Here is a 14,569-nt window from a genome sequence, read left to right on the forward strand (position 1 = left end):
GCATGTACACTGAGGCACACAGAGAAATCGTTGAAATTGAAAATGGCTCATTCCCACCGTCTCCCATGCAGGGGTCCCTGGGAAGAGGAGTGAGAAGTTCTACGAGTGTTGCAAAGAGCCGTACCCAGACGTCACGTACACGGTGACCATGCGCCGCAGGACGCTGTACTACGGGCTCAACCTGCTCATCCCTTGTGTGCTCATCTCAGCCCTGGCCCTGCTGGTGTTTCTGCTCCCCGCTGACTCCGGGGAGAAAATCTCCCTTGGCAAGTGCCTGAGTCTTTGTCAGGACTCCAGACGGAGGGCCCTTCCCCCAGATGAGCTCTGCCGGGTCACTGTCGCAGTGCAGAACTGGAGCAGGAGCCCAGGGCTTGCCTGCCTGGCTCATTCACACCGACCTTTTGGCACAGGCGGCTTTAGGACCCCAGAGGCTGTTGGTTCAGACTCTGAGCCATGGAGACATAACCTTCCTAGAGTGCTGCAGGATGTGGGATCCTCTGATCCCACAGAGAGGTAACACCCAGGTGTAGACTAGCTCACGCTGCCCTGAAAGGCCTGTGCTCTCTCTGACTGCCGCCTCTCTTGTTCCTCAAGGCACTGAATCAGCCTTTATCGTGCACAGGGAGCAGTTTTTAGCTCTTTCTCAGCTTGCCTTTGTATATCGCTGTGTACAGCGTAATCCCTAGAGTCGCTCACAGATGAAAATAAGTAGGATTTGGAATAGTGAAATGGATTTATCAGTATCTCAGAAAATGGCTAAATATATACATTTTTAGTGTATCATAGAAATCATTCCCAAGCTGTTTCTGCTCTAAATATGGGGCTCAGGATAGGAAACGACATACCCAAGGTCATACAGCTAGTAAGTAACTGTCAGATCCTGAAACCAGGTATTCTGACTGCGTGGTTTCTTTCTCCTGCTCTGTGAAACCACCACTCAGTGATAATGTGATCAGGAATTTGAGGGACACCTGTGCTGTGTTCATTCTTCCAAAGCTCTGGTTCCTAATCCTGTCTCTACCACAGATTCCTCTGGGACTCTGCCAAGTGACAGGGAATGCCCCCAGATAAACGCATGAACCCAAGCATTCAGAAACCCTGCATCCCATGGCCTCCCCCAGTACCTTCCTAGTTCTTTGAAGCTCAAGTGAGGAGCCCCAGTTAGATGGAATTTGGGCCTTGTAATTCGTTTTGTCTAAGGAACGTCTGTTTGTTTATGTTCCAGGGATTACAGTGTTACTCTCGCTCACTGTGTTCATGCTGCTTGTGGCCGAGATCATGCCTGCAACATCTGACTCAGTTCCACTGATAGGTAAGGCAAGAGTCAGGCTCCTTTCTTAAAGATATGGGGCTAAAGAGGACTAGGATTTCCGCAGCAGATGAAAGGAGGACAAACATGTTCTCCAGGGCCACGGAGAGCTGCATTCCCTTCCATTTCCCATCACGAGGAGATTATTGAGGTAACTATTCAGGCTGACCCATGTCCTCTTCTTGCCTGGGCCCGAGTAGGAGGGACGGGAGGTCCAGCTTTGCGGTGGGCCTTTAAATTGTGAAACTACCTGGGAGTGGTGGTGTCTACCTGTCATCTCAGTGCTCAGGAGGCTGAGACATGGAGAGCTCTTGGGCCTAGGACGGTGGAAACCCTATGGCACACGTGTTATTTGTTTTTCTTTTAAGACAAAAGATATTAGTGTATGAATTGTTTTTTTCTAAACTACAACTGCAGTATTCAGGTTTAATTGCGGTGTTGGCATTTGCAATAAGTGAGTTTGGGGTTGTAGTTTGGGGACTTATCTTTAAAAGAGTCACCATCACTGCCTCAGGAGTTTAACACCAGCCGGGGAAACAGTGAGACTGCAGCACCACCCCCCAAAAAATTACACAAGTGGCTCTTCCTCCCGTAATTCTCTCATCCATATTTGCTTTGCGGTCAAAGATTTTATGATTAGTGGTTAATAATTGTAGTTGAGGTAAATCTTCTGTTAAAATGGGAGGAGCACACACTTTATCCTTTAGCTCTTGGGTTCTGAGATATGTTTTACATGTTTGGAGAAATAGGAATGGAAGAAATGCATTTGGCCCAGGATGGTGATACGGCGTCGCCTCCCACCCAGGGAGGGACCACAGGAGACAGCATCACTTCCTGCTGTGCCTTCCTGGATGGGAATGAACGGGGTCATGCAAAGCAGGGCTGGGTCCAGCAGCGAGGGTCTGACACGCTCCCCGTTTCAGCCGGCGTTCCCTTCCTGATCGTGAGAGCCAGGTCTGTAGGCCAGTTGTTAGGATGGGAAGCATCATTCTCTCAGTGGCTGTTTGGTTCAATATAGGAGTTGCCATGCTCATTTGGTGGCAGAAAGTCAGGTCCTTTCAACTCCGGGCCACCCCTTTGCTCCAGGAGTGTGAATGCTCCAGCAGGAAGCAGTCCAGTCCCGGGTGTCGGCATGACCAGCTCCGGGACGTGCCAGCGGAACAAGGTCCAGATGCACTGGCCCCGTGATGTCTGGTGCCACCGAAGCACCGTCTCACTCGCATCTGCTGTCTTTGCAGCTCAGTACTTTGCCAGCACTATGATCATCGTGGGCCTCTCAGTTGTGGTGACAGTGATCGTGCTGCAGTACCACCATCACGACCCCGACGGAGGCAAGATGCCCAAGTGGGTACGTTCCTCCCGTAGTCAGAGGCCCTTCCTAAAGGGGTGTTCTCCTGTGGTTTATCTATTTTAAAAATCACACAGAAGCTGACACTCTGAAACAGATGGCATGGTTTTTCACAGGACTTCACCTCTCTCCGTGCCTTTGCCGAGAGAGCAGTTAGGGGGAGCTCCTTGGTTCTCCTGCCACGGCAGTGTTTGCATCTGACATCTCAGAGCACAGCTCGCGCACCAGCTGCTGTGTGTGCTTCACTAGCACAGTTTTTTGTAAAACCGTTCCTTCGCGCACGCGGTACACCGCTGTGCAGTAGTGGGAAGGAAGAGGAGGGAAATGCATAACACAGGGTTGGAGCCTCACAACAAAATGAACAGAAAAAGTAAGGAGCAGACTGAGCTGTGCAAAAATAGAGCAATCCCTCGGTATCTGCAGGGAACTGGGTCCAAGGCCCCCTGCAAACACCAAAACCTGCAAGTGCCCAAGGTCCGTATATAAAGTGAGACGACAGCACAGAACCTGTGCGTAGCCTCCTGAGTACTTTAAATCATCTCTTGTTCACTTTTTACAGTACCTAGTATAATGGAAGTGCTGTGTAAATAGTTACGCTCTGCTGTTTAGGAAATACTACAGAAAATGTCTGTAGTCCTCCAGTACAAACGCAGTCTATTTTCCCTGAGTATTCTTCAGTGTATGGTGGGTTGAGTCCATGGATGCACAACCTGAGCGTGTGGATGGCCAGGTGTAGTGCACTCAGTACACACAGGAGTGTGATCTCAGCCAAAGCCCATAATGCAAAGATGGGTGGTCACCAGCCGGGAAGGGAAAAGGGATGCAGGACATGGATGATAAAGTATAGGACGAGTCCCCCAGCCTGTGATTTCAGCAGCAGCCAGCCTCCCCTTCCCCACGGCACACTGGCCCTGTCTGCTGATGCTCACCCACCCACACCATCTCCTGTCACGGGACTGTGTCACAAGCGCCGTGTCCGCCGGGATTAACGGTCAGGGGATCTTGAGACCAAGCCAGATCCTGGACTTTGTCCATCTCACAAGGACAGAACCACGGAGGGGAGAGCTGCCTTACCTCCCTGCAGGCTTCCCAGGTCTTCCTGTTCAGGGCGTGTAGTCTCGGGATGGAAAAAGCCCTCGCATCCCGGAGATGCCTGTCTTTGGAGACCTGTTAGGTTATATCAGAGCCCAGAAGCGATCGCCAGCGTGCTAAGTTCAGAACAAGGAGTGAGGTGCACGGAAAGACCCTGCCGGAGCAGAGGGTTTCTGAGCCTCGTAACAACGTTCATTATGCAGTACTTTATAGTTACGCAAAAGTTAACTCAGGAGCACTTTAAAAAATCACTTTAAAAAGTCAGCCTTACAAATTTCCTGTTTGCCCTCAGAACTTTTCCATGCCCCTCCCTCCGCACACTTAAAATAACTCACCTTGAGCTCAAGGCACCCGCAGCGGTGCCAGCTCAGCCTGAGTGGTGATGCCGTACGCGCGGTTGACATCGCTGTTGTCCCTGACAAGTCCCAGACCCCTTGAAAACCTGCAGTACATTTGTATAACTCATTTACATTCATGTCTCTTTTCTAACCTTGACACACTTGGGCGCAGTGCCGGGCCAGGTGTGAGAACCAGTGCCTTGTTCATTTGCATGTGTTCACTCATCTGTGTGTGCGAAACAGATATTCTTACCTGTCTCTAAAGCCAGAGGAAAGAGAATGTACATAAGGAAATCTGGCTTCCCCCACCAATACTGATAACCATTCCAGTGAATTCCTCCTTTCCCCCCCACTCCCCTGCTGTTGAGTATTTATATGTATACAAAAGCATAAACAAAGTATTTTGAATGATGTGAAGATAAGGCAATTACAACAGATGCAAAACCATTTTTAATGACCTGGTAGACTTTATCTTCCAAAAAAATCTTAATTGAAAGCAAATGCTAATGGTTCACTTCGCAGCATAAAAGCTTGTTAAAACCGATTGCCTGTAAATAAAATGCAAAGTATACATATCTCCCTCATTTCATACAGCACAGTGCGTTTTTCTTAAGTTCCATGTATATTTGAAACATAAACAGCCTCCAAGGGGCTTTTACTGTGATCCATTGCGGTGAAGAAGATACTGCCGAGTGCAGTGGCATTATGTGACATTTGCACAGCCAGAAACAAAACTATAGCCTCACAGGAGAGGTCACAAGCACAGTTTGGTAAGTGCCAAAAGAATCATTCCATCTTTGGAGAGGCTTTGGCCTTGAAAGCTAATGACTCAGGCCGTGGAACTCGAAATGGACTTGGCGAAGTGGACTTCCGTCACTGGAGATGTCCCTCAGGCCCATGCGTATCCCACCACTGTGGGAAAAGTACCGGACCCTGCTCAGCCTTTGTTTGCACAGGTGTTTCTGGGTCCAGACTCACGCCCTGTCCCACAGCCTCCCCCGAGATCTGGAGGGGACTTCTGGGGTCTCAGAGAGGGTGTAGGGCTCAGTCACAGGAGCTTTGAAAGGAAATAGACAAGCTGTGAAAGTCTAAACACAGAAGTAAGTGACTTTACTCCATGATCACTACATGAATGACGGTCACCCAATTTCTTAGCCTCTTCAGGGGTCAGTTTATTTGTCTGTAAGATGGGAGAATTATTCCCACTTTATAGAACCCTTACTGGTCCCGGTGAGAGGACACGTCTCATGAAAACCAAACTCACGGGATGAGGTTTCACCACAACCTGTGGCACTGCTTTTTACTGATTCTGAAAACCCCTCCAGATGGACAGCTGCCCGCAGGGTAGAGTAAGAACACTGAAGCCAGGGGCTGTCTCTGCAGCTGCCCGGAAGCTAGTGGTAGTGATCTTCCATGCTTTCTTCGCTCTCTGTCTCCAGCCTTGTTTGCTTCAGTTATCTTTGATAAGATGTCATAAAAGTGATTGCCAAGACAGAAAGCCCTGCAGACGTGAACTTCACAGCTTATCTCTCCCTACAGGCGGGAAGTATACCTGCTAGGTGGTTGATGACATTTTGCCATAATCGTAAAACAAAATGAAAATGAAATCAGTATCTGGATGATTTCAGGGAAAGGGCTCACTTCACACACATGTATATGGATAGAGTTGCAAGAATTTTTTTCTCCCCTCAGTTGAAGTGGGGGCTGTCTCTTTTCTTTCCATAAAGGCACAAATAATATACACTCACAGGCTGGTTTTTCAGCAGCTTTTTCATGCCTGCAGGCACTATAGATTTACCCTTGATCTTACCCAAAAGGCCAAGAAGCAATCATGTAATTTATAAAACACTTTGGACCAGAGGTGGCAAGCTGTGGCCCTGGTGGCCAGATGTAATCCAGGTTTTATAAATCAAATGTGATTAGAAAACTGCCACTTACATGCCTTCTGTGGGTGCTGTGTCAGCAAGTTGAGTTCTGAAAACAGAGACTTTATGGCCTAAGGCGCTAAAAATATTTGCTGTGGTACCATGTACGGGAAGTTTTGACTTTGCAGAGCACTTTCCAGGACACCGTGATCTTGGGGCTTTGCTTCAGCCGAATGAGTGAGTGAGGTTGGAGGTTCTGAGGCCCACAGTTCATAGCACACTTGTGTCTCAAGAGTTTTTTCACAGAGCTCCTAGTCCCAAAGAAATAATAGCGAAAGGTCTCCTTAGTCCGCAGGTTAAAACGGCTTCATAAATATCCGTGCCTTAGCGTCACCATAGCACCTAAGCCCTCTCCCCGACAGAGCTGTTTTTGTCCTGCCCCAGGGGAAACTTCATGTCATTCCCAGGGTGGTGCACATGCGTAGGTCTCATGCTCGTGTCATATTTGACTCAAGCATCGCTAAGGATTTGGCGTTGCCTACCTGCGCAAAGCTAGGGGAGGGCAGTGGAGCCTGTGAGCCCCAGCATCGCCGGTGACCACTCACGGGCCTCTGAACCTTCTGTTGTCCCCCAGACCAGAGTCATCCTGCTGAACTGGTGCGCGTGGTTCCTGCGCATGAAGAGGCCGGGGGAGGACAAGGTCCGGCCCGCTTGCCAGCACAAGCCGCGCCGCTGCAGCCTCGCCAGCATGGAGCTGAGCGCTGGGCCAGCGCCTCCGGCCAGCAACGGCAACCTGCTGTACATCGGCTTCCGTGGCCTGGAGGGTGTGCACTGCGCCCCCACCCCAGACTCAGGGGTCGTGTGCGGCCGCATGGCCTGCTCCCCCACGCACGACGAGCACCTGCTGCACACCGGCCAGCACCCTGAGGGGGACCCAGACCTGGCCAAGATCCTGGAGGAGGTCCGCTACATCGCCAACCGCTTCCGCTGCCAGGATGAGAGCGAGGCCGTGTGCAGCGAGTGGAAGTTCGCGGCCTGCGTGGTGGACCGCCTGTGCCTCATGGCCTTCTCGGTCTTTACCATCATCTGCACCATCGGCATCCTCATGTCCGCTCCAAACTTTGTGGAGGCTGTGTCTAAAGACTTCGCCTGATGTCAGCAGGCTGCACACATAGGAGCCACAGAGAGAGAGGCGGGCCTGTTGGGTGCGTGAGAATTCGGGGTGCTGCCCCAATAGCAGCGTTAATGGGATGACTCCGTGTGTCTTGTGATGGACCATCCTGATGGCTACAGTTTTCTTGTTGTTTCAGTAACAGCATCTGAGCAGCTTTCTCTTTAATCCCTTTCTCACTCACACGTACCATGGCACACCCTTACAGTCAGCGGGGCCATTAAACGGCCACTTCGCCCGTCTGACCACTTTCTGGAGAGCCCTGCAAGGAGGTTTCTGTAGCTCCAGACTGCCAGGGAAGGCCGCACCGTTGGGTCTGCATGCTTGCATGCCACTTGCCAGTAAGGCCCACGTGGAGACACACTGTATGCTTTTTGCCTGTGTACAAACCTAGACTGAAACAAATAATGAACCACACTCACTAAATCCATTTCAGCAATTGACTTGTAAAAAGAAAAATAACAGCAAAGAACTAGAAGCTTAACTGTTATTTTTCTGCAATTCAACTTTTTCTCTCCTCTACCAAGCATAGTTGGTAGAGAAAACAGTTTTTTGTCATTGCTATCTGAGAGAATTGTTCATTCTGTAAACCCACATCTATCAAGGGCTGCAGGGCCTCAGTTCTAAACCAGGACCAGCCCCAGCAGCATACGTATGTGTGGGGTAGTGTGAGCCGTGTCCCCTTAGTTCCCAGATAACTCCCAGGCTTCTTGTGTTGCCCTAGACATGGAGGAGTTAAGCAAATCTGTTGTGTTCTGCAGAGGACAAAGAGAGATCTACGAGAATTACCAGGCCCGAGGAATAACAAAAATTAACTTCAGCCACTCATGTGGTTTTTGGAAAGCGTGCACTAGGTGCTTCATGTGGATTAGAGCCGATTAGTCTTAGGAATGTGTCCATCCGTATAAATGTATACACTAAACGTGTTCCCTGGCTTTTCCTCCATGCGGGGCCAGGAGTTAGGGACCGGAACCTGTCTGGGCCCCCTCATGGCAGGGACTGGGGAGGCATGGTGCAGCTGCTGGCTTTCCTAGACGCGGGACCAGTGGCAGTCAGCAGGCAGACCTCCAGAGGCTGCACGGCCGAATCCCAGTTTGTAGCTTTTCTGTCTGCTCCCAGCTTGTTCATCCCAGCGGCAGCCAAGAAAGTGGGCTTGGGTTCAATGGGAGGATTCATTGGAGATGTTTAATTTTAAAATCTAATGCTCCACTTCGGTTATCTAGACGGAAGTCATTTTGCCTCTCTCCATTCTTATTTTTAATGAGGTCAGAGGGTAGTGCATGCATCTCTTCAGTTTTTAGACTGCAGAGCTATACAAGGCTTTAAGCTCCTGGAGTTCCTTAGTCTGTTCCTGACCCTTGAGATGGGCTCATCATGAGGAAAGATTAGATTTTTCAGAGCAAAATAAAACACTTATAAACACTTTCCCAGCCACCCATTTCACTCTTTTCTGGGTAATGCCCATGAATTCACTTGTGCTGGAGGAAGATGAAGGCTTGGGTGTGCACGTGTGTATGCGTGTGTGCATGCGTGTGCACAGGTGCCTGCGTGTGTGAACTAGGAGCACAGACGTTGCTTACAACAACAAGGTTGATAAAGCAGGAATTTTGTAGCATCGAGCCACGTGGGACGAGGTCATCCTCAGAGTCTACCCACTCTACATGGACTAGATAAATGATGCATGAAATTTCCTGGGGTTGTTTCTTTCTGTTTAAGCATCTTTAGAAACAAAAAGAAGTGTTTTGCTATGTAAAGAGAATGCTTCACTTCTTATTGTTAACCCCAAATTGACCCCTACCACATTTTTTGCTTTAAGAAAGAGGAAATCTTTTTGGTTTTGTATTTTATATGGAAAAACATAAAAGGCAAATAAAAATAGTTCATGTTTTGACCATCCAAGTAGCCATTATATGATTTATGAAAATGAGAAGGAATAGCTGTGCATATAGTTAGAAACGTGTGAATGTTAAACTAGCCTCGCTGACTCCCCTGTCTCTCTCCCTTCGGGGCCCCACTGAGAAGCTTGTGGGGCTTTTCCAGAAGGAAGGGAGGGAGATGAAGTTCCTGTGGGGGACGTGGAGAGAGATTGCTTCTCTAGAACTCATGCTGTGTAAAGCATTCTCCACCTGGTGTTTTATTTTAGAGATCTTTCTATAATAATGTATAAAGATCTACCTCATTTCTCTTAATAGCTGCTTAGTATACCATTGCCTCTGGACTATAATTTATTTGATTAGTCTTTTATTGAACATATAGAAATTTCCAGTTTTTACTTTTATATACAAATCTGTAATTAGCATCCCTGTGCATATATCTTGGCACACTTTTGTGACTATGTCTTGGTATAAATTCCAATTTAGAAATGGAATTGCTGGATATAAAGCTATGCACTTAAAAATTGGATAAATATTGCTATATTATCCTCTAGAAAGTGACTATTGATACCCCCACCAAAAGTACAGTAAAAGAGCCAGATTCTCTGCTTTCTAGAGCTATATAGTTCCAAATTTAATTTATCTTTCTAATCTGATTGATGAAAAATATGTTGCAATATTACTCTGATTTTGGTTCATTTTACTATGAGTGAAGTTAACCATCTTTTTGAATTTGTTTGGCAATTTCAATTTTTGTAAATTTATATCTTTCATACAGTTTTCAGTTGGGTTCTTTGCCTTTTTTCTTAATTTATTTGCTTATGCACATTGGAACCTTTCTGTTTTATGTCTTAAAATATTTTTATTCATTTACCATTTGTCTTTTGATGTTACTTATTGATTTACTTGTTTATTGGCATACAGAAAGTTTAAAATTTTATGTTGTCAATATTTTGTATTTTCCTTTGTAGATCCTGGGATTTAGTTCTAATTTTTAAAAAGGTTCTTCCCCATTTTGAGATTATAAATAAATTTATTTATATTTTTTATGTTATATGGGTTCCTTTGTTTATTTATAAAAGTATAAACCTTTTGACTTCCTGGGATTTATTTATTGGAAGAAATGATTAGAGGTTTAATTTTGTTCCTCCAAACTGTGGTCAGTAGCTCCCGTTAAATATATAGTACTTTTCTGTAATAAAATAATAATCCCCCACTTGTTTAAAATGCCCCTTATTTGTAAACTGAGTTTTTTGGGGGGGTCTATTCTGTTCTATTGATTTATATTTCTCAGACTACATTTAATTTCTCATGGTTTGTTTGTTTGTTTATTTATTTTGTCTTTTTGGGACAAGGTTTCACTATGAAGTTCAGGCTGGCCTTGAACTTATTTTATAGCCTACACTACCCTAGAACTCACAGTGATCCTCCTGCCTCACCCTCCCGCCTGCTGGAATTAATAGGCATGCACCACCATACCCAGCCTCTCATGGTTTATTTATGTCAGTATCAGTATTTTCAAACCAACACTCCCCTCAACTTCCTCTATATCTCTCTTTCTCTCTGTTATATTGCTTTTCTAAATAAAATAAGCATCCAGTGAATTCACAGAGTAATAGAGTCTTTCTGTTCAGGAACATTGCAATCTACGCTTGTGTGCCCGTATAATTTTATGTCACTCAGTATTTTGGGTGTGTACAACAGGTCCAGTGAATTATTTATATTTTGTCATTTGGCTACCATTTTTAGTGGACGTATTTATTCTATTTTGTTCTAGGTGTACATATATGAATGTATTGGGGCTTTGTATACTAATGTCAAAACCAAATACCAAAACCGTGAGTTCTTATTGTTTTTAAGATTTTTCTCTTGCCTCCTTCCCAATATTCCCTTTATTTCTCTATTCTATTGCATTTGAAAATATTAATAATAACTCATGTGGCACACTTGTCTTGTTCTTAACATTGATGAGATGTTTTATTGTCTCACAGTTTTACTTGTATGAAGACATGTATTTTCCTTGTCGTAATAAAAAGTACCTATGTCTTCTCTCAAATTATTTCTGTTCTCTGGGAAAAATATGGATGTGAGATTTCATCAGAGTCTCTCAGTACCCATGGAGATGATCAAAAACTTTAGTCCTTCACTGTACAAAACTGTTTTATGCTGTTAATAGAATCCTTAAGACTAAAGCATTATTACATTCCTAAGGCGATTCCTGCTTGGTCTTATGATTTTTGTTCTCAATATTCATAATTAAGATTAATCATTCTATAGCTTGCTTTTGTATGCATCTGTGGATTTAACCAGCAGCACATGACAAACATTGGAAAAAAGTTACATCCGTACTGAACATACACAGAATTTTTTCTTGTCATTATTCTCTAAACAATAAATGTCACAGCTATATAGCATTTATAGCATATTAGGTATTACAAATAAGATGGCTTAAAGTAAACTAGAGGATGTGTTAGGTAGTATGCAAATAGTGTGCCATTTTATATGAGGAACTTGAACACCCTCAAATTTTAGTATCCATGAGATGGTTCTAAAATCATCTACTTCATTTAGAAAGATCTGGGAGCTGTTAGGTCAGCTCTGTTATGCTTCTGAATTTCTCCTATTAGGCAGATTTGGTCCTCTAGCACATCTGGAATCAATTTTAGTTTCTTATTTTTTAATAAGATTAATTGCATTAACTATTCAACATTACTACACGATTTTGCAGTATAAATGTTAGGATTTTAACTCTTTCAATATTTGTGGTGATTTCTTTTTTCACTTCAATTGTTGTGTGTATTTCTCCTTTCTTCTTCTGTGTTTATTGATTTTTTGAACACCGCATCCTTCTACTTAGTCTGGAGATCTAGCCGTGGGGTCCTGTTGGCCCTTGAGCTGACCCAGCCTTTCTTATGTCGGCAGGAGGCAGGACAGTGCCAGCCACGGAGGCTGGATCTGGTACCACCGTCATCCAGCTGGTGCTCGGGGCTGGAGACCCAGGGTGGCAAGCCAGGCAGGACAGCAGAGCTGCTTGTGAGATGCAGCTAGCGCTTCCACACACTGTGATCGCGGTTGGAGAACAGACCGACAGAAAATTTCACCAGAAGCTCTCTAGAGATGCAGGCCTTGGGAAGTAGCCTCACAGAATTTCTTATGTGGTTTAATTTGCCTTCCTTGTTTCTTACACAGCCATTCCTCATCCTCCCTAGGTCTTGCTGTAAGTGTCACCTACTTCCCCACTGCTAGCTCACTTTCTCATCACTGTTTATTTCATTTTTGTATAGGTTTACCTTTCTAATAAATGTATTTTGAGTTAGGGAAGGAGCCTCAAAAACCATTGCTTTCCTTTTGGTTTGGCTTCCATTTTCTGTATATATTTAATATATACCAGACTTTGCTTCTATTTTAAATCTGTATCTTGAATCCTGCTTTCAGGCCGGGCCCACCGGCTGCCTTTTCGGTCAAGACTCTGAGTGCGTCCCGGCCGGCTGTCTGCAGAGAGCAAGCTGTGTCTCTTCTGTACCTCACGAAACGCTCTGGGCTTCAGGTGGCAGGGTGTGTCCATGCCAACCAGTACTGGGACATCCGCTGTGTGACCTCACAACTTCGTTCGTTTCTGACACCAGCCGCCCAGGGTTAGGGCAGGCTGCGTGGGTTAAGGGCTCAGTCCTACAACACAGCCTGTGCCGCCTTTCAAAACCAAGTGGTGGCCGAATGTGGGGGCACCCTCCTGGAATCCCAGCTACTCAGACTAGTTCAGAGTCAGCCTTTCTCAAAATTAAAAACTTGAAAGCTGTAGAGATATTTCTCATTGTTTCCTGGGTTTAATCCCCAGTTCCACAAAAAAAAAAAAAGAAAGAAAGAAAATAACTAGTGGTCCCGGCTACCCACAACTCCGTCAGACTTGGGTTTAATCATTTGCTACACCAGTTCAAAGAACTCAGGGAAACACTTTACTTAGGGTCACAGACATTCTCTGTTTAACAGCCGAGTTGCATTCCTGCAACTAGGTCCTTAAATGACTTTGTCACTAAGTGAAGATAGTATAGAGTGCGTACATTGCAATATTCAGAACAAAGAAATAGTTGAAGGAATCTCCAATTTGATGACTTTGCTTTTATTTGCATAACCCTTACATGCAGTAGTGTAATGTACAACATAAAACTACACTAGTACAGTACAATCAGCAAAAATTATTCTGGGCAGCTTTGTTGAAGATAACGATATGTAACATAGCCGCCATTGTTAATTTCTATCATTTTGCTTTAAAAACCTGTATCATTTTTATTGTTTTTGTGTTGTTTTGTTTTTGTCTTTGTTGTTATTTTTTTATTCTCTTTGAAATAAAAAAATTACAGAACTATATAAACGAAGTGTACTGTCCAAAAAAGACATTGAGGCTCTTTAAACAAGATGTACAGAACCATACCCTAAAAAAGGAAGGTCACAACTCTGAGTGACAGTTTGTGAGTCTGAACAGTGCTTAAACAAGTAAGTCATTAAAGAAGGAATGTCTGTATTCATTTATTACTGAGGCTCCAGCTAGTAGTTACACACCATGGAATGGCCCAAGGGGAGGAGTGCGGTCGGGGGATGTATGGGGTTTCCATGCCCCTCTGACTGCAGCAGCCTCCCAGCACCCCTGAGTGTTCAGTGACCCAGAAGCTCCCAAAACCTGTCCCTCAGGTATTTTATGCGGGTTCAGTATATAAGAACGACTGATTACTAACTCAATCTCCAGCTCCCTTCCTCTTCTTGGGGGATGGGATGGGCCAGAAAGTCCCAAGCTTCTGATCACAGCTTGGTCTCTCCGGAGACCTGCCCCCACCCAGGAGCCCACCAAAAGCTGCCTCATTAGAGCAAAAAATGGGGATTAGGAGCCCTGTGCCAGGAACGAGGTCAGTGACAGCATACAAGAACAGAAGATCCTCCTGGGACCCTACTAGCTCAGGAAACTGCAAGAATTTTAGAGCTTCATGGGTTAAGGGACAGAGCTTATTTTATAATTCTATTTTTATTCTTTAAGGCGCTTTTAAGTATACCTGGGATGTGCACATATTTTTATATAGCTGATATATTTCATATTAATATATTTTAAAAATCTTTGTATTAATATTACTTTTGAATCCTGTTTGTAGTTCTCTTGCTTTTTCTTGCTTTTGGTGCCTGTGGAGGGTTTATTATTTTTCTGTGTCTAAATGGTTAGCTATATAGTTTTCCACACTACAGTTGAACATATGTTTCATGATTTAGCAACATGACAGTGTCTATTAATTTTACACTTCTCATGTTGAACCCTAGTTTATTATAAGTTATCCTTTTGTTTTTAGTCTTTTTCAGTTTCTTTACATGACTACCTGATACCCTTAAATATTTACCCGTTCAGAACAATATCTGATGACTATTATAGAGGGCAAATTGAAAGCTGTTACACAGGCTGTGAAAGTTAATTTGCATGGACGCTTGTGTTCTTCTCCAATTTTGATTGTATAATGACCTTCACAAATTGTAATGCTTCACTTTCTGAAAATTTTGTGGTTTTTTTTTTTTTTTTTTTTTTTTTTTTTCCGGT

General features: G+C 44.8%; 1 protein-coding gene across 1 annotated transcript in view; it reads left to right on the plus strand.

Annotated features, from left to right (window-relative positions):
* The window catches only part of Chrna7 (cholinergic receptor, nicotinic, alpha 7 (neuronal)), a gene marked incomplete at its 5' end in the record, with an annotated part of 111,183 nt that extends 102,166 nt beyond the window's left edge, over positions 1–9,017 (plus strand). Inside the window, 4 exon segments of the mRNA XM_013512688.1 lie at positions 72–266; positions 1,226–1,312; positions 2,548–2,657; positions 6,587–9,017. Of these exon segments, the coding sequence (XP_013368142.1) occupies positions 72–266; positions 1,226–1,312; positions 2,548–2,657; positions 6,587–7,105 (911 nt within the window).
* Between the last annotated feature and the right edge of the window lie 5,552 nt (positions 9,018–14,569).

This window comes from Chinchilla lanigera, unplaced genomic scaffold (assembly GCF_000276665.1).
Source record: "Chinchilla lanigera isolate Chin_1 unplaced genomic scaffold, ChiLan1.0 scaffold00015, whole genome shotgun sequence".
In the NCBI taxonomy this organism is placed as follows: Eukaryota; Metazoa; Chordata; class Mammalia; order Rodentia; family Chinchillidae; genus Chinchilla; species Chinchilla lanigera.